Source organism: Trematomus bernacchii, unplaced genomic scaffold (assembly GCF_902827165.1).
Source record: "Trematomus bernacchii unplaced genomic scaffold, fTreBer1.1, whole genome shotgun sequence".
Taxonomy (NCBI): Eukaryota; Metazoa; Chordata; class Actinopteri; order Perciformes; family Nototheniidae; genus Trematomus; species Trematomus bernacchii.
Genome location: NW_022987609.1, coordinates 326736 through 347855, shown reverse-complemented (window position 1 = coordinate 347855; position 21120 = coordinate 326736). Strand labels below are relative to the sequence as shown.

The 21120-nt window shown below is 40.5% G+C and overlaps 1 protein-coding gene across 1 annotated transcript in view; it reads right to left on the bottom strand.

Annotated features, from left to right (window-relative positions):
- LOC117483480 (neural cell adhesion molecule L1.1-like) overlaps nucleotides 1–21120 on the bottom strand; it is a 58877-nt gene that overhangs the window by 21819 nt on the left and 15938 nt on the right. Inside the window, 14 exon segments of the mRNA XM_034131839.1 lie at nucleotides 335–495; nucleotides 1268–1379; nucleotides 2790–2919; nucleotides 2921–2934; nucleotides 4937–5068; nucleotides 6012–6202; nucleotides 7737–7851; nucleotides 8367–8537; nucleotides 8994–9021; nucleotides 9023–9117; nucleotides 11251–11423; nucleotides 12515–12617; nucleotides 14170–14184; nucleotides 16781–17167. Coding sequence (XP_033987730.1) covers nucleotides 335–495; nucleotides 1268–1379; nucleotides 2790–2919; nucleotides 2921–2934; nucleotides 4937–5068; nucleotides 6012–6202; nucleotides 7737–7851; nucleotides 8367–8537; nucleotides 8994–9021; nucleotides 9023–9117; nucleotides 11251–11423; nucleotides 12515–12617; nucleotides 14170–14184; nucleotides 16781–16916 — 1576 coding nt within the window. The 5' untranslated portion in view covers nucleotides 16917–17167.

Genomic DNA, 21120 nt, shown 5'->3' with positions numbered 1-21120 from the left:
AGAACATGTGTGACGACCAGTCTACATTTCTTTACTTCATTGTATTACATCCTTTTAATACACAATCTTTTTTTACTTCTTATGAATGTAAAGATATTGTTTTTCAATTGTATTTGTGTCTTTTATTAATATTGTACTGTACATATATATGTTTATATAATTATTTCGTATTTTAATTTTCTTTTAACTTTTTGTTAGTAGTATTTGACTTTCACCAAACCCGGGATAAATACAGTATTTTCATTCTGATTCTTGTGTTTATTTCACTGATCTTATATATATGGATATCATCTTATTTCTTTTTCTGGTTTCCCATATGTAACATCAGACTCACTGTAGACCTCCAGGTGTGCAGAGATGGAGATGTTGCTGTGTTTGATGGAGCAGCTGTACTCTCCGCTGTCCTCGTGACTAACGTCGGACACAATGATGGAGCCGTTGGTGAGCAGAGCGACACGAGGGTCCGACAGCAGAGGAAGCCTGTCCTCCCCCTCCCTGCAGAACACACACACACACACTTATTGATCTTTACATAAATTAAGGTGTCTCTGCACAGCTCGGTCCCTCCTGAGTCTTTTACCCCAACATTAGACACATGCAGAAATTAATCTCACAGCAACAGCAGTAACTCGATCGATGGGAGTGTGTTTCCTGGCTCATCATTGAATGGAGGATAAACAGAAGAAGATCCATAAAATATGGGCGGAGGGAGTAAAGAGAGGATAAATATCACTCTGAAGGCTGTGAGTATAATGTTTAAGGCCTTAAGCAAATATTGTCTGTCTACCTTAGTTATACACATAGATACAAAAGTAAGAATTTAAGAATAATTGTGTTTCAGAGGTTTTACAAATGTGTTGATGCTGCCACCTGAGGGCGCTGCTACCTTAAATGAACAACATTCATGAAGAAATCACACTCTGATTTCAAATTTGGAAATACATGTTTTTTCTTGGATAGCAAGGGGATGAAAAATGTTAAACTGAAAAGTAGACACACTCAAGTCAAATACAAGTACCTCAAACTTGAGTTCAATATAAGAGTATACAAGTATGTTCTTTGTTACTTCCACCACTGCCAAATGGGCTTAACGTGGACCAGATTGGTTGTAATAATGAATGATAGAGAAAGTAATATAATTGCATTTTAGGGGTGTTGGATTGAGGGCCACAGATGAAGTACCACAACATAAGTGTGTGTGTGCGTGTGTGTGTGTGTGTGTTTGTGTGTGTGTGTGTGTGTGTGTGTGTGTGTGTGTGTGTCTCACCATGTGATGTGTGGGCGTGGCGAGCCGAAGGACTCACAGTCCATCACGACGGATCCGCCCTCAGTGAATTTGTACACCTTTGCATCAGAGGTCAGGATCTGAGGAGGGAGCTCTGAGAGACACACAGGGTACACATGGGAATATTTCAATAACTAATCAATTACATCAGAGTTAAAAATGTTTCTAACAGTGTGAGGGGAAGTTGCAGCATGTACATCCTCAATAAGTCGATCATTTCAGACAACATATTGATTTAAAACATTACTGGATTGCTCCCACTAAGAAGAAAAAAGTGTCGGTTATTGTAGACAGCAACGTGACTTAAAATGAAGGCAGCAACGATGGAGGTCTTCTGTAACTGTCCAAGTCTTTGACATGTTATTTTCCATTAACCAATCTTTAAACACCACCAGAGCCCATACCGTGTTCCTGTTAGTGTTTGCTTCCTGTCTGTCTTCCTCTGCTGTTCCGTTCAGTATTTAATTCCTGTCTTTTATTGCTGATTTCTCTGACGTCCAACTCCCTGTGTTTTTTAAACCGTCTTGCTATTTATTTGAGCTGTTTTCTTGTTATTACTCTATTTCTTTACCATGGACAGTTTAGCCGGCCTGAATCCAAAGGTTTGTACTCCAATAAAACAATACAATTCATATTTAAAAAAATGATTCCATGGTGTTTTCTGATAAGGAACGGAAACCAATGTATGTTTTCGGCCAAAGCTGACGTTAAATTGACCAAAACTCTTTCTGCCTGTTAGTGTGAGACATGCCTTCATTAGCAACAGTCTGCTATACAGAAATAACAGACCACAGAATGTCCAGATTGACCAATAAGAATCTAGCATTCAACTAAGCCATGTAGTAGAAATGACTAATCAATTACATTACAAAGAGTTTTGAACTAGCTACAGTACACACATCCTTTACTCAAGTAGAAGTACAGATACTCGTGTCTAAAAATACTCTGTTAAAAGTAGAAGTACTGACTAAACTTCTTTACTCAAGTAAAAGTAAAGAAGTATGGGCTTCGAAATGTACTTAAGTAAAAAGTACCCATAGCTACCATCTGTTTTAAAGAGTACCTGACCTCCCTTTATATTAATAGAACAATAATGTCATTGTTAGCTAATGAATGTTTCCATGCTGAACAACGGCAACATGACAACGTTTTCATTGGTCCCTCTTCTTTAGAGAAGACCAGGAAATGATGGATACACGGATCGTGTTCAAATCAAAAGGCACGCAATGACTCTAAATAATAATGATCACGCCACCAAACACACATTCAAACTAAAGGAACCAGCCTGTTTGGAAAATGTATTTATAGGTATTTGTGTTCAAAATGTAAGAAGTAGAAAGTACAGGTATTTGTGTTCAAAATGTAAGAAGTCAAAGTCATCAGAAAAATAAGAAGTGGAGAAAAGTACTGATACCAGAGAAATGTACTTAAGTACAGTAACGAAGTATTTGTACTCCACTACTTCCCACCTCTGCAAGCTAACAGGAAGTTGCAGCGTACATACCAACAACATAGAGGTAGGTGTTGAGCAGGATGGAGCCGTGTTCGTTGGACGCCACACACTGATACACAGCGGTGTCTGTAAACACCACGTCCCTCATGATCATCACACCCCCCGACACACTGCGACGAGGGGTCATCATCCACATCTACACAGGGGGGGGGGGAGGTGAAGAGGTTAGAAACAGGACTGAACAATGTGACCTTATGTGAGTTTGTCAAACAGAAACTCTCTACAGGCTGAACACAAAGATGTGTTTAGATAAGGAGCGGAGGTCCAACAGGAGGAGCAGCAGCTGTCCAGACCCTGAACTCTCACTGTGGCAGCTGCTGATCCTCACTTCTGCTCCTATAGTTCATGATCATAGTCTTTATTTCTACTCTATCTCACATTTTTTATCTTGTTTCTTCTTTTCCTTTCATCTGACTTCATTTGTTCTTTCCTCTTTGTCTACAACGTCCTTCTTTTCATGCTTATTCCGGTTCCTTCGTCCTTTGATTTTCTCTCTCCCCTCCTTCCTTCCTTTCACTCTGTCTTATTTTTTCATTTCCTTCTTTCCTCCTTTGATTTCCTTCCAATATTTCTTTCCATTTTTTTACCTCACTTCATTTGGTCATTCCTCTTTCTTCATTGACTTCCTCCTACAATGTATTGTCTTTCTTCCTTACACTTTCTCCCCTCCTTGCTACCTTCTCCCTCCCCCATTTTCTACTTTCTTAACTTCTTATTCTACCTTCCTGCGTGTCTATCTCCCTGTTGCCTTCTATTTTGCTACCTCCATAATCTTTCTTCTACTTGTCCCTAAATCCTATTCTTTCTTTCTGTTAAACTCCCTCTCTCTCCCCCCCCTCTCTCTCCGCCCCCTCTCTCTACTCCCCCTCTCTCTCCCCCCCCCTCTCTCTGTGGGAGTCAGTTGAGGACCTGGAGTCCATCTCCTCACCATCCTGTTTAATTCATCTGATGTTAAAAGGCTCTCTGTTATAGTGGACCAATAAGTTGGACTGCCTGCAGCCGGGAAATGATCGCTGCTCTTACCTGAAATCTATCTCTGGTCCTTTAAGCGTTATGTAATATAATACTGCAGTCATATTTAAAGTGATCCAAAAGAAAAGTTCGCTCAAAAAGTGCTGATCATTCAAAAAGGACATTTAAAAATATCTACTAAATTAGTTGTAAGTGCCAAAAAGGGCCGAGCACTTCAGACATCATCATTTGCTGACGCAGGTACTATAGGATCTGGAAAAAGTGTAGAAAAATGTCATATTTATTAACCCTTACCCTGACTTTAAAGAAGAACATAGCTGCAACAAGACAGAGAGGCTAAGAGTATCTTTAGAATTCAGTATAGTATTGTATAGGAGGTTTTATAGCAGGCTAAAAAGTATTTTAAAACAATTATTAAAAAAAGAAAAGGCTATAAAAAGGTAGATTCATAAATCTGTTTGATTGAATTTGGACGCATTCACAGATGAAGGTGTAATGAAGGGTTGTATGACTTTAAAATAGTTCAGTTATGTACAATATAGTTCAGTTTTTATAATGAAGACTTCTTTGCTCAGAAGGGGAGTAAATAACAACACAACATTGGTATTGGCGTTGGCCAAATGTTTGCTTTAAACAATGATATCATCCCAGAATGTAATATAATTATTAGTGCATCCACATCATATCATCATCAAGCATTGAAATGATAAATGGAGGGCTGACTTCCTGTTTGTCGACACACTTAACTACAAATAGAGTCCAACAACATCCAGGATCCATTAAAGGTCCCCTATTATACTGTTATTCATCAATATATTATAGGTCTCAGATAAATACAAAACATGTCTCTGAAGTGTTTGGCTCCAAACACCAAACAGATCATTGCAGCATCCCATAATCCCCTCTGTTTCAGCCCTGTTTCAAAAGTGCTGATTCTCTGTCTGTTACTTTAGATGAAAATAAGGAAAATCGTGATGACATCATAAAGTGGCCAAAATCTGATCAGCTCATTTTCAGACAGGTTTTTATATAAATGGATCAGGACAAAAAGAGAGAGAATCTTTTTTCCTGAAACTTTCAGAGTCTCTTTACACAGAGGGGACACATGTTGATGTAGAAGAGACAAGAAAAAGTGGATTTTGCACAATAGGTGACCTTTAACGTACCTGAGAGCAGCTCTCCGTTGATGCTCCAGCTGATCTTTGGGGTCGGGATGCCTTCAGCCTGACAGTCCAGACGCACCGTTTCCCCCGGAGCGTAGCGCAGACTCTGAGGCGCCTTCACCCAGTACGGAGGGGCTGCAAACACACACACACACCACTGTAACACACTGCGGCTACTACACACACACCTGTAACACACTGCGGCTACTACACACACCTGTAACACACTGCTGCTACTACACACACCTGTAATACACTGCTGCTACTACACACACCTGTAACACACTGCGGCTACTACACACACCACTGTAACACACTGCTGCTACTACACACATGTTGGTCTAACAGTTCAGTTATGATATCCCAGTTTTGAGAAAAAACTGAATTATAAAAGACAAGATGAATTCAAGATAAATAGAATAAGTAGATTAACCTGAAGGGAGCTTTCTAAACGTGCTAATTTTACGCATGGAGTTTAAAAGAAAAGGGTTAGGAGTTGCATTATGGGAAATGTAGGTTTCAGTGTTTGTAGGACATCAAGATAATGTGTGCCTAAACTTATAATTGCAGTGACTCTATAAAATTGTATGTAGGTACTTTACATGTCAAATTCACTTCTTATATATGTTCACTAACTTCATAATGCTGCTACTTATTTCTTCGCTACCATAAATGTGCATTGATTTGATTGTATTAACAAGTGCCTGGTCTTTATTTAATACGTGAGTCTACTTATATTAACTTTGCCCTATATCTGGACTGTCCCCTTGCTTTAACAATGTAAGATCTCTGATTTGATGTGCTGCACTGCACAAAGTCCTGATCTTCCTAAAATCCTATATCAAGCCATGAATTCTAACTGAACTTGTTTTGAGAATAATCTGCTAATCAAGAGCTGCTTGTATAAGATGATCAAGTTTTAATACATCTCATTCTCATTTCAAAAATTCTGCTTAAGTCTAATTATCCCTCATTAGCCGCAGATCATCATACCTGTTTCAAGTCTGTGCCAACTCAAATCACGTATTGTTTTTCTTGTTTTAAGATGGATGTTTTGTTGCAGTGTGTGTGTTCCTACCTTCCACAGTGAGGGTGAAGGAGTGTGAGACGGAGCCTTGGTTGTTGGAGGCGATGCACTCGTACTCCCCGTCATCATTCTGCTCGATGCTGTCGAAGCGAAACCAGCGACCGTGTGAATCTGAATCCACCCTGCCGCTGGTTTCCTCCAGGCTGCCATCCTTCTTCTTCCATTCTACCTTTGGAGTTGGTCTGTAGACACACACAAAAAAAACACACACACACACACACACACACACACAGACACACACACACACACACACACACACACACACACACACACACACACACACACACACACACACACACACACACACACACACACACACACACACACACACACAGGATTAAACGACAAGCAGAGAAAGACACACAAAGTGAAAAAGTGGTGGATGGAGATGGATCGATCGAGAGAGATATTGAGGACATTAGAGTTGAATGAACACAGATGATCCTGTTAATGATGTAATATCCGATTTCATCGTTAAGGCAAGATGATAATGACCCTCCATTTACCGCCATGGAGACGGAAGTCCCAGGGGAAGCATGATAATTAGAGCAAACACAAAACAGCAATGAAACAGAGGAGAGATGGAATTATTTAATAAAGAGGATTAGTGTCAAACCTGTGTTTGGTAAGCAGTGTGTGTGTGTGTGTTTGGTAAGCAGTGTGTGTGTGTGTTTGGTAAGCAGTGTGTGTGTGTGTTTGGTAAGCAGTGTGTGTGTGTGTTTGGTAAGCAGTGTGTGTGTGTGTTTGGTAAGCAGTGTGTGTGTGTGTTTGGTAAGCAGTGTGTGTGTGCGCCCATTAAGGACTGAGGGAAAACAGGATTGGATTGCTACCTGCTGTCATACTTAAATATTCAAGATTTAACTGTAAATTAATTGCTTTAATCAAGCTCAGTAATGAACATTTAATCTGATGATTTGAACAGTTGTCTTCAATTATAACAAAACATTAATTGTGTGCATAGATTATACAGGTGAAGGATGCGTGTGTGGCTGGGTGACCATATCTTTTAACCAAATACCTCAATATTGATAATAGGACGATATTGTAGGGTTGACTACTGGTGCTCTGATACGAATTGAACACTAAAAGATAAATGATCATCATTAATCATCATTAATTACACGTGTCATTTTAGAATATGATGATACCTAACATAAAATCTAGTCTCAGATCACAATATCAACATACTATTGATAAATTGCCCAGCCCTAGTGTTATCCTTCTTCTGTTTACATACTGTCCGCATTATATTCAAGTATCTTCATATAAATGCCTGTATGAGAGTTTACATATTGGAAGGGAGTAGAGGCTCTTATTGTGAAATAACCAGGAAGTGTTCTTATTGATTCAAGAGTGAACTACTGCCAGTCAATAAAAAAACACCTGTACTGTAGCATGTAGTTTTCACTTGAAATTATAGTTGTTCTACTTCTAATGTATATCACACCATTTTGAACTGTAGCATACTCATGCACATACATACATGTAAAAAACCTATTTAAATCAAACACTTTCTGACCAGTAGATGCATCAAAATCACACACTAACAGCTGCACACCACACACACACACACACACACACACACACACACACACACACACACACACACACACACACACACACACACACACACACACACACACACACACACACCCACACACACACACACACACACACACACACACACACACACACCACACACAGAGAGGTCCTTACAGGCCTTTGGGGAGACATTCGAGGACGACGCTGTCGCCCCTGAGGGCCTGCACGGAGCTGTGGGAGCCCACGGGATGGAAGAAGTCAGGCTTCTTGCCATGAACAAGATCATTACCTGGAGGGAGAGACGGAGAGAAAAGCACATCACACTGTAATGTTTTCATCGTAAAAGTGTAGATGAGTTTTTTTTTGCTTTGCCTGATTTTTTAGCCTACCCTCATTCAAATAAATACAGTGGACAATATAATAGAAACACCTGTCACTACAATTTATAGAGAAGCAATACTTAATAACTGGCGTATGTCTAAAATCAGTTAAAGGTGTATTATGCAACATTTCCAAATTAAAAGGAATACAAAAAAGGAACTATATTATATATTATGTTGAGTTGTGGGCTCACATCGCAAATGTTTTCAATAATTTAAAATCTGTAATTGTTAATTTGCCTAAGGACAACTTTTCCCCTTTGTGCATGTCATAAAATTGTATTTTTTTCTAGTTTAAAGCCACATTTCGATTATACATTTGTAGGCCACTTCACTGTGTGTGTGTGTGTGTGTGTGTGTGTGTGTGTGTGTGTGTGTGTGTGTGTGTGTGTGTGTGTGTGTGTGTGTGTGTGTGTGTACTCACTCTGCATGACAGTGAGGTGGACAGCAGGGAGAGGGAGGACCGTCCTGGCTAAGGTGTACTGAGCGTTGCAGATGTAGTCGCTTCTGCTGTCTGTCTTAATAAGATTAGAAAAGTACAAGTTCCCGTCCAGGCCGACCATCACTCTGTCGTTCAGCTTGATGTGCACCATCCCTGAGGGAAACACGACACACAGGCGGGACAAGTTAAGGTACAATGATGTCAGAGGGGAAAATAAACTATAAAGGTTGTTACAAAAAACAGGAAGGCTCTTTAGTGGACTGCAATATTGACTTTTTATATGAGTTGAACAAAATGGAAAAGCTAAAATGCACTTATTCAACAGGCAGGCAGTGAGAGGGGGAATCAAGGACAAGAAAAAGGAACCATTTAGAAAAATAGAGCCCAGACATCAGCTGACATTACTGCATTCATTAGTTTGAGTGGAAATGATCTGCAATGCAGCGCAAATCCCTCCTCAGGGGACTCAGCTGGAAGGAGAGATGAAACAAAAACATCAGACAAAGCTGCTCAGATTGTGGAGACTTACAGAGAGGCAGACATAAAGTGTCTCTCTGTCTCATGAGCTGGACAGAAGACATGAAGGCAGAAGATGAAAGACAGACTCACTCCTGTCCATCCAGTGGATGTGCGGGGGGGGTGGAGCTGTTTGGAGGGTTGCAGGCCAGGATCATGCTGTCTCCCTCGTTTGCTTTCTTATCGACTCTTTGCTGTTTTAGAAGAACCGGTTGAGCTGAAACACAAAGGAGAAGATTATTAGTGAAGAACCATGAATCATCAACAGCAGAAATTAATCTGCAGGGTTAAATGCCCTATTATGCTTTTTGTGGTTGTCCCTTTCCTGTAGTGTGTGATATAGGTTTCTGTGCATGTCAATGGTCTGCAAAGGCTAACATCTCTGTGTTCCCTCCAGAGGAAGTTTCTCCCCCACACACTCCCCCGCCCCCCCCCTGAATAAAATGCTTCCATTTGTTTATTTGACATGACATCACTATTTAACACCTGCGCTTGTATTGTCTCGCGCTCCAACACATTGTACGTGATAGGCTGAGGTATGGGACATCTCTGAGCGGTTGACCAATCACATCAGAGCAGATACCATTTTTTTCTTTTGTACATTAAAGCATGTAAACATGTCCTAGAAGAGGCATAAAATACAAACATGAAACCCGAAAATGGTTATCATATGCCCCCTTTAAAGGTGGGGTAGGTACGTTTGAGAAACCGGCTCGAGATACACTTTTTGTTATATTCCATGGAATGCTCTTAAGATCCCGATAGCAATGAATATCTTAAGTGCTTTGACAAAAAATCCATAAAAAAATGTCATCTGTGGAAGCCGTAGTACTGTAAAAAGCACGACCAATCATTTTAGCCGGGGGGCTAAAATGATTGGATGGCCTACCTGCCTGTCAGCCTTCCATCTGGGCACAAACTTATCTCGTGCCCTCATTGGTCATGTGCGCGTTCGTGTGTGTTGGAGGAGGGGCTCTGTAAGGAAGTGGCAGATTTTTTCCGGTTGTGTATTTTCAAATTCGAGCGCACTCGAGCTGGTTTCTCCAGAATTACCTACCCCACCTTTAAGGAATAGGGGGGTGAGCTGGGGGAATTTTTTTAATTGAGTTTGTTTGTAAAGAATGTTATTTTTCCTTGTAAGTAAAACATGTTAATTCTGCTGTTGTTCAATGTGTTATAAACTCAAGTTGTATATATAGATGCATGTTGTAATTATTTGTAAAATGATTTGGCAATACTGTATGTCATTATGATCATGCCAATAAAGCTTTTTGATTTTGATCTACGGTCTTGTCTGGTAACATGATACCTGCTGAGTCAGTAAGGTAATGAGGCTTCCTAGTTTCTCTTTGTTGCACTTACAGCTTTTTCCTGTTGCAGTTTGTGCCGTAAATGATGCAGTGAGCTGCTGCACTGAACCTGCAGGGAGTCAGAGCTCCTTTTTTGCTTCACAGTTTTTTAATTTCCGCAGAGGTTGCTATCTTTGAGCTTACACTACAGTTTTTTTATCCTCTTTCTCTGCTCGAGAAGTAAAACTGTATACAGCTTTCATTTCTTCACAGTTGGTGTAACACTGGATCAAAGAGAATGGTACACATATTGATTGCAAGAGGGGGAGGGCGTAACTGTTAGAAAAATGCCAGGATCCTTCATAATTATAAAGTCGGCTTCAGTTTTGTCACTGACGCAGTAAAGGCTACGCTGCCTATAGACATGGTTGTAGAAAGAAAGGGAAGAAGAGGAGCTTGTAAACCAGGAGGTCAAACATGTTGCCTTGAACATCTAACCATCAACGAGAGAAACATCAAGAGAGGTCTTTAGGATTTCTTTTTTAAATGCAACAGTTTACATTTTTCTTTTGTCAGGTAGTATTTTATTAGTATTTAAAAAATAAAAAATTGTTGTCTTGTAAATCCACTTTAGCTACAACCATTTTTTAAACAATATACTGTATATCATAGTGATTGATCTCCATAAAGACGACCCTGAACTATGACATCCCAACCAAAAAAAACAAAACATGCACCCCCCGCTCCGAGTGACGTTGCAGCTCTGTTTCCAGGAAATGGTCGCTATGGTAACAAGAGATGAGAGAGCAGAACAGGTGGCCCCAGTCAACCCCACTGAGTCACTGAAGTGTGTGTGTGTGTGTGTGTGTGTGTGTGTGTGTGTGTGTGTGTGTGTGTGTGTGTGTAGACAGAGAGAGAAGGGGGGATTTGTGTCTTACTGTACATGCTTCATAACATTTCATTCATGTGACGATGAGTCAGCATGTGTGATAAGTGTCTGTTTGAAGTGTGTGTGTGTTTGCAGTATGTGTGTGTGTGTTTGCAGTGTGTGTGTGACTCACGCTCCACGGTGAGATGTACGGATTGTGTCATGGCGGTTCCCAGAGTGTTTGAGGCGTAACAGCGGTAGTAGCCTCCGTACGAGTCGAGTGTCTCTTCTTCATCTTGGGCTTTTAACGTCCCGAACTCTTCACGCTCCGACCCGAACGCCTCGCCGTCTTTCACCCAGCGGAAACTGAAGAGGAAGATAGATATTTGTATCATGACACAGCAATACAAAGACAAATTCACATCAACTTAGATGTCATACACAGGATTACATATGTGTCTTTGCAACAAAAGAAGATATGGCATTACCCTACATTTCATTGCACAAAACAAATAAACAAATAAGCAGACTTTGAGATATTTGTCACGCAAAAAGAAACACTTTGGAATAGTGCATTTTCTGGATACTATTTAGAAGAGCAGATTAATCCACATTAGGTGCTCTAAACTTTCTATAGAGTATTTGTAGGACACTGTATGCAGGATTGTATAAAGAATGTACCACAGTGAATGTTCATGGTTATATGAACATGTCACCCAGTGCAACAGTGTGTCTCATTCATATGTTATTAATAGTTTTTGGACAACAATGGAGCTCTATGGAACAGAGAAAGAAGACATCCTTGACATACAGAAAATACTAGTTAGGATTCATGCAAAACCAAACTGTATTAGGAAGTCAGTTTTTAAGAAAGTGTTGTCATACACATGAAGCTATATATGTTTGATTTTTCTTTACAGATGTAATGTCTTCAGTAGGAGCCAATGGGCTGAGGGCTCTTCCCGGGGTTTGTCAACATTAACACCAATTTTGAATATCGTCCGCCTTATCATTTAAAATAATAAAATGGAAATTTGAATTTGAAAAAGGCAGAGAATGATGTAAGAGAGGATAGTGGAGATCAGGCAGGGAGCAGTGGGAGGAAAGGAAAAAGGACAAAGAGAAATGGAAATCCAGAGACATGATTTTGTTATTGCTGTGATTCTATTAGAAGAGCATTTATTGCCATGCCAACAGGAAGGCCAGAGGGGGAGGAAGTGGAAAGACGTCCAGACACAGTCATGTCTACTGTGTTCATTATATTTGTCCACTCTGTTACATATTGTGAACACACGCACACACACACACACACACACACACACACACACACACACACACACACACACACACACACACACACACACACACACACACACACACACACACACACACACACACACACACACACACACACACACACACACACACAGACACACAGATGTAGCTGCTGTACGTACGTGGGAGTTGGGTTACCGGTGGCCTCACAGGGCAGATTGATGTCTTCGTGAGAAAAGGCTGTGTACGAGTGTGGCAGCTTTGTCAGCTCCGGAGGCTCCGACACTGAACACACACACACACACACAGTAATTAATGACTTTGCAACATACACCTGAATGTACAGTAATTACAGCTTATACGAGCAAGCAAATACAGGAGCACAAGTATTAGGAGGACAGGCCGTCATTGATCTGAAGTAGAAGTACCCAACAGTTTGTTTCTGACATACATTAGTGACAAGTTTACTGTCTCAACTATTTATTTAAAACACTATTAACTTTTAGCTAACTGTTAAGAGTTTACTAGCTAAATATTGTTCATCCATTTTCAGTTGGAAACATGTTAAAACAGCTGACTCAATATTTATTTATGTTTTGCTAAATCACATCAAAATGTGTTGAGCTAAAAGCTTTTATGTTAGAGATCTTAATGATCAACAGTACACTGTCTCTCAGGACATCAGATGCTAATAATGCCTTTTAATACCCTATTAAACCCTTTATACTCATACATACTTTATACTTCAGTCCACCAGTAGTTCCAGTTGTAAATCTGAGCTTGATTAATTGTTGGATTTCTCAATCCCTTTAAATGTGATGGACTCATTAACAGATTCCCAGAAGGGCTAACTGATTCCTTTTAAATATCAAATATCAAATGTTATGGTTACAGTCAAACCAACAAAGAAAATAACCAGCATATTATGGCAGTAACCACATCCTGCTCTAAGTGCTTGGCTTATGAACACAATAAAGCTTGTTGAAAGAGTGAAAGGTGGTTGAAAACCACAGCAGTATTATGACTCAGACTGTATCTGTCAGTTCAGTCAATATGAAGACAGTAGCTTAGCTCAAACATGTGGAAATCTGCAAAGTCTTGAGTTTCTACTCCTCAGTTTTTGTTTAGATTGACGAGAAATGTTATATCAGTCAGTTTTTTGGAGAAGAGGGTAGACAGATTTAGTTTTTGTAAAGTCAGCCCCCCCGTTTCCAGTCTTAATGCTAAGCTAAGCAGCTTCTGGCTGTAGCATCATATTAAGCATGCAGCAGTACAGAGGTTTCAATCTTCTCAACTGATTCTCTGCAAGAAAGCGTTTAAGAATATTTCCTTCTTTTAATTAAAAACGTCCCCACTGAGATCAAGGATTACATGCATCTATTTAAGTTAAATAAATTATTCATTAAACCCTCAATTAATTCCAAAAGCCAAGCTAAAATAAGACGTAGATTTATTTTAATGCGGGGGAAGTTGACCTTTTGGAGAAATATTATTACTTTTCTTAGCAAGCAATGACTTATTTTTTTATGTGAATAGTCTACCTGTCTTTGCACTATAAGATAAATAAGTACTCTAAAAAAGTCTAAACATGAACACATTCAACATTTCCCCCCCAAAATGTACTCATGTCACGAATTAAATAAAGACAATTCTGCTCAGTGACTGGAGAAAGGCTGCAGGGACGATGACGGACAACAGGCAGTCGGCGATATGGCAGCAGCAATAAGACATATTGGACTGATGGCCTCTATCATCGAGATTTATTGGTGAGTGAAGTGCATTATACGAGAGCGGCCATCAAGCACTTCTTCATGTCACAACAAGGAGAGTCACTTACTGTTATACACTTGATCTGTTTGTCCACACGTAAGCAAGGAAAGGAGAGCAGAGAGAAAACACTTAGGCAAGGGCAGACGTTTCAGATGCTGCAGACTCACACAGATATTAGATGGAGGTGTTAATGGCAGGTTAACATATTTACTTAAAGGGGACCTATCATGCAAAATGCACTTTTGTACGTCTTTTATACATGAATATGTGTCCCCGGTGTTCCAGGGAACTCACCAAGTGTCAGAAAACACAACCCTCTCTATTTTCCTCCATACCCAAATCTCTAAAAAAGGGGCTGCAACGGATCTGATAAAAACTGATCCAGATTTGAACACTGTCCTGACGTCAGGACGGTGGCGCTACAGCTATTGGGCCAAATCCACCAATCAGGAGGAGACAGCCACCCCATTGCCGTTCGAAAGCGCTGGAGACGCTGTAGTACATATGCCAGGCCTGTAGATGGTGCTGTTCTCACTGAATCCGCCCTTGCTAAAACAGAGCTAAAAAATGTCAAATTGAGCAAAATGAGGCATGGCTAAAATGCATGATCTGTTTGGTATTTTGAAAAAAAAAAAAGTATAAATATGCCTTATATAGGTATGGTCCTACACTATATTATTATAATATAGCATGATAGGTCCACTTTAATTATAAACAGTGGTGGACATTTACTGTACTAGCAGTATTTTAAGTCTTTCAATTTTCTGCGACTTACAATTCAGACTTTTTACTTAACCACATTTATTCAAAAATTGAAGTATACCAATAACATGATGTGTTGATATGATATATATACCGCTCATCTACTCAAAATCTACACAAATAGTCCAAAATGTGCCCCACATTGACGAATCACAACATTAAAAATCTCCTAAATATCTGTATTGGTGATGAAAACTTTGATAATATAACAATATACAGTAGTATTCTATAGTAAAACAACACTTTTAAAAGAGACTATGGGTAATAAGTGTTTATACTTTTGATACTTAATGCACATTTGGCTGATAATCCTTCTGTATTTTTAATGAATCAACATTGTTTGTTGAATCCAGACTTGTACTGGAGTATTTTTAGATTGTGGTATTACTACTCAAGTAAAGGATCTGAGTATTATGTCCACCACTGATTATAAATAACATGGATATTATAATAAGTTGTGTAAAGGATTTTCCTCCCTCTTTGTTTTCTGACTCAGACACGATGGCGTCCTGGATCCATTTACATCTTTCCCCTCTCTGTCGTCTCCTCCCTCCCTCCTCCCTCCTCCCTCCTTCCCTCCCTCCTTCCTCCCTCCTCCCTCCTTCCTCCTCTGTATTCTACTCCTTTCTCCACCTTCCCTGTCCCCCCTTATCCATCTCTTTCTCTTCACTCTCTTATTTACATCCTGTCTCCCTCCCTCTCTTCCTCTCTCTTCCTCCCTGTGCCGCACCCTGAGGAGAAGGTCACTGGATGAAGGTCGTTCTGAACCTGACTCCCCCCTTCTCCCCCTTTGGGAGCTTCACGCCTGACATTTCTGACCTCTGAACTGAACCCCTGGGCCAGAGGTCGTCATAAACCTGATTGTTTGGATAAGTGTATTTGTGTTAGTGCTTATGTGAATGTGGTTAAATGATAAGTCTCTCCACATGCAGCCATTTTGTCTTTGCACGATTCATCCCAAGACTATTTTTTAACAAAGGCCAAAGCAAACAGACAAATGAAGACAAGAAAAGGGCACGCAAGCAGAAGAAAAAACACAAGTGCCACTAAAAGGGTTTCCTTTCTTTCCCAGCATAAAATGTAAAGTTACTTGCTGACACCTGATTTTACGAGGCTGACATTAATAACCAGAGGTACACAACGTAAATAGATATTTTGAGGAACCAGGTAAGACACTACAGGCAAAACACATTGTTTTCCAATGCGAAGGTTGGGGTATTTGACCTCTGAAATACACATTTAAGTATTATTTTTTTTACTTAGTCTATTTGTGTCTGTAGATTTCCCCTAATTCCCCCAAAGTTAGCATAAGTTAATGCCTCGTTTTCATACTTAAACATAACAGGAAATGTATAATACAGAACAATAATTGTCTTAATGTGTGTAAAAAACTTGGCAAATGTTATGTTTAAAACAAGTCAGAAATCTCCAGTGTAGCAGCACTTAAATACACAAAACGTTATCATTCATAGGCTGGTAAATAGAACATTTTATTCCTATAATAATGGCAAAACCCGTTTGTTTTAATGACTGCTGTCAGTGGTAAAGAGTTCCCAAAGGTCCCCTGTAAATAACTATTGACTGTAATATGTCAACACAATGAACAATCATTTTGAACCTTTTGTTATATTTTTAAATGTTGGAGATATATGCAAATGAGCACATACTAGGAAAATGCCTAATTTGCATATTTACACATACCATTTCAGGAAACTAGTAATAAGGAAGAGAATTGGGGAGGTTTAATGGTCATATCTAATCGTTTTTTTGCCTGTAGTGTTATAAATAATTCCAACTGGTGGCCCTAAAAAAATGTAAGATGTTGTTTTGAATCAAAATGTAATTCAGGATGGGAAACAAAACACTTTAGGACACTTTTTATTGACATTCAGAGATGCTGATGTTGGGGTACTCACAGTTTTCGGGGATGCTGATGGCTCCCTGAGCGAGGGGAGGCGTGGAGGAGAAGAAGGACAGGAGGAGGGGGAGGAGGAGCAGGGGGAGGGCGGGGGAGACCGGCCCCCTATAGCCCGTCCACTGTGACACACACATCTCTCAATGTCCCATGAAAAGTGTCACAAGACACCCACACACTCATCAACACATACACAAACACACACCCTCCCACTTTATCCACACACTTCAGGGGGAGCCTCTGGAGAGTGGAGAGGAGTAAACAACTGTATTAAGTGTGTGTGTGTGAGTGTGTGTGTGTGTGTGTGTGTGAGAGTGTGTGTGTTTCTTTCACAGTGATGCTCTGAATGAGGGTTCTGCAGGTCTTCGATCCGTTATCCCGCTGCAAACTGAGGAGAGAAGAAGGAGAAGAGGAAAGGGGGGAGAGATTTAGGAGGGAGAGGGAGGATTGACCCGAGAACAAAGGAGGGATGAGGGGGGGAGGAGGGGAGGGCACACAGGACAAGGGGAGAGAAAAAAGAAAGTACATCATTAATTTCATCAAACATAAATCATCCCCAGAAACAAGACAAATATTAATTTACTCCAAGGAGGAGAATTGACTTGATGTTGACCTACAAATTAGAAATTCACAATTAACCAGGGAGTGCGTCTGGAATACAAATATTTCTCTAAATTTAGACAATGTATGTATGTCTGTGCATTTGTGTGTGTGTGTGAGTGTGTGTGTGTGTGTGTGTGTGTGTGTGTGTGTGTGTGTGTGTGTGTGAGTGTGTGTGTGAGTGAGTCAAAGGCATGAGGTCATCCTGATAGAGACAGAAGATCAGATCAAAGCAGCAGGAAACATCTCCTCCACTAATGACATTACAAAGTAAGTGTGTGTGTGTGTGTTTTTCTGCCACATCGACTGCTTTTCCATTCATCTAAACATCTTCTCTTTTGTCCGCGGCTGCTGACTGAACACTGACCCGTGACAGCAGGAGTGTCAGGGGGGGTAGAGGGGGTTTAAAAGCAGACACAGATGGATCAGGCTTTCCCTCTTTGTTCCTTTTTTTTTTTACACCGCCATGCAGGCCAAAAAACCTCACAACTCCAACTTTGGTCATTTTCTTGTTCCTACTTGAGGTGAGGGATTACACACACTCCTCCGTGGGTTGATGGTAAAGCTTTTCGAAATCCTTTTAAAATCCGCTCTGCACTTTTTTGCAAACTCACACTCGTCCTAAAAATAACAGACTGGCACTTCTGAGCTCTTGGAACGAGGCAGCGGCTCCGTCTAAGGGAACACTTTCACAAAACTAAACAAGAAGAGATGAATTCAAGGACTTCCCGTCAGAGAACAAACATGAAAAAGACAGAAATAGTGTTCGTCTTGAGGGAGTTTTCTCACCTACATCCCTAGAAATTAGTCATGCTTTTTGCAGGGAATCATGATTTCTGCCTGGTATTACTGTAGGTCCATTTGAAACACTTTTCTTAGTAAAGTACGGAAGTGTTAAGGCTGTATGTAAGTGAAGGACCTGCGTGTTATAGGCAATGACAAAGTGCTTTCACGTCCAACTATATAGCGTACAGTCATGATATTAAAAGCGTGGTTAAAACAGAGTATTCCTAAAGCACATTGTAAATGGGTACTGTTTTTAAAATAAAACACTATGTTAAGAGTATTATGTAATGTTAAATCAGGAAAGCTGGACATAGAGTGATTTCATCAACAATATAACAACTAAAGTGTATTTTCATTAAGGTTGGAAATAGAAAAACAATGTGGTCTAAGTTAAATATTCAAAAGGCCGGCTTAGAGCATAAGGCGGGACATGTTGACTGAAACTCAAAGTAGCTTCTGTTACACGTGACATGAATGGGATGAGGCATAGACTCAGTTCTGTTGGTCACACAGCCAAATCTACCTATTTGCAACCATAAATCACGCCTCCTACTACCATCCATTATGTGATTTTGCTGACGCTGACACATGCCTAAGGGAAGCAATTTGGGGTTCAGTATCTAATGGGACACTTCGACACGTTGACTGACCCTCTGATTGGTAGACTCCCATTGACCCTCTGAGCCACAGCCTAACCACACAAGGAAGGCTGTAATAATTGTATTGCTTATGTGTTACACATTTTGTTTAAAAGAAGTACAATGTGTTATTTCTGCTTGCTCCCGCTAGTTTTAAAAGAGTCACTACTATGTTTTGGGGGGTTTTCCCTTTAATATAGTGTGTTGTATAGGTTTGTGTGCATGTAAATGGTCTGCAAAGGCTAGTTTACCTCCAGAGGGAGTTTCTCTACCACACACTCCCCCCTGCCTGAAACTCCTTCATTGGACTCCTTTATTTACTACAGTAACGTAGTGACATCACTATGAATATAATAAGGAATTGAAGAAAGGAAAGATTGAGGTTCTGGTAAAATGTTGATTTCTTTGACATACATAAAATAACAAAAATTGACCATAATCTCGCATTGAGAGGATGTCGTTGGTACATTTTGTTGATAAGTTCAGTTTGAACCTTTTGTGATTTGGCAGATATATTGCACATTTAAATTGATTAATGAAGCTTATGAAAATGTGCGATATCAAATGTCCTCTGACTGTACGGACACCAGCAGGATACAAAGAGTCCTTGAAATAAGAACAGACAACAAGGGCAGAGGAGGTGACGGGAGCTGTCATAACTTATCAATCTCTGGATGTAACGGCAACACACACACACACACACACTGGGTGAGGGGCAAAAAGTGACAGCTGGCTAATGTAGACCCCCTCCTACATCTAATCATTACGCAACCTGTCCCCAGCACACATGTCTCTCTCTCTCTTCCACACACACACACACACACACACACACACACACACACACACACACACACACACACACACACACACACACACACACACACACACCACACACACACACACACACACACACACACACACACACACACACACACACACACACACACACACACACACACACACACACACACACACACACACCCCCCCCCCATTTCAGCTCCTATTGTTGTCCGATCCTCACCCATCTAGTCTGATGTTGTTGTCAATTATGAGTCTTGACACACACACGCGCGCACAGTCAGATAGACACATCTGCCCTCCTTCACGGTCACTTAAACCCACATACGCACACACACACAGGGACACACACAAAGACACAGGGTCACACACACAAATACAGAGAAACACACACACACAGGGACACACACCTGCCCCCGCTGTTACCTGCCAAGCTTATTTACAAAATAAATGATCCAAACAGAGCAGTGGGACGTAAAGTATGGTGTGTGTGTGTGTGTGTGTGTGTGTGTGTGTGTGTGTGTGTGTGTGTGTGTGTGTGTGTGTGTGTTGGGCAGTAATGAGGGAGAGATAACGACCAGTGGTAGGGGTCCCCACAGGTAATGAGGGCAGACAGAAAATGGAACAGACGTACAGAAAATGAATGATGTCTGATGGAAATGTGTCCCAGCATGCTCCAGTTCTTGTAATAATACCCGCCTCACACACTGCGGTGACATTACACACACTGATTCTGGTGTGTGGTTGTAACTCGTGAGGACTTCCTTTAATTTAAATATTCATGGGCCTCCTACTGTGGCGCTGAGTTAAAGAGAGGGGGAGGGCCGGCGCTCATTAATGAATTAAGTCTTAATCTGAGAATGCATGATGGCGGGTCGGCGCCTCTTCAGACCTAAAAGTGTGTGTGTGTGTGTGTGTGTGTGTGTGTGTGTGTGTGTGTGTGTGTGTGTGTGTGTGTGTGTGTGTGTGTGTGTGTGTGTGTGTCTTTATTGAGCAGCCTGAAGGCACTTGACCTCTACTGAGTCCTCTTGGTTGCATTTCAGTTTGCATGATGACATTTAACTCACAGTATTGTTCACTTTACATTGTCCATAACACAATATGGCCTCTTGAATTAAATCACACAGCGAGCCATTAGAGATGAGAGTCTTTGGAGATGAGAGATGTGCAGGAAGAGTGTTTCAATCCGGATAGTGTTAGTTTTAAAACCTCCCAAATCCATAGTTTGTCATTTAACTATACTGTATGTTTTAATTCTTGTTTCCTGTTCACATTGGCTTTATTTCCTCCTTGTTTGGGGTCCCAGGTGCATACACATGCAATGTGTCTATAAGTCATAATCATTATAGAACTGAGTCCATTGGTCTATCAGCAGAAAGGGATTTGTCAGACTTTTTGATGCATTAATTAATCAAGAAGAGTCATTTGTAAAGCTAAAACTACACATTCTCTCTTGTTCCAGATCCTAAACTGAACATTTGAACTTTTTCAAACCTTTTTTATGTAAAGGATGTTATAT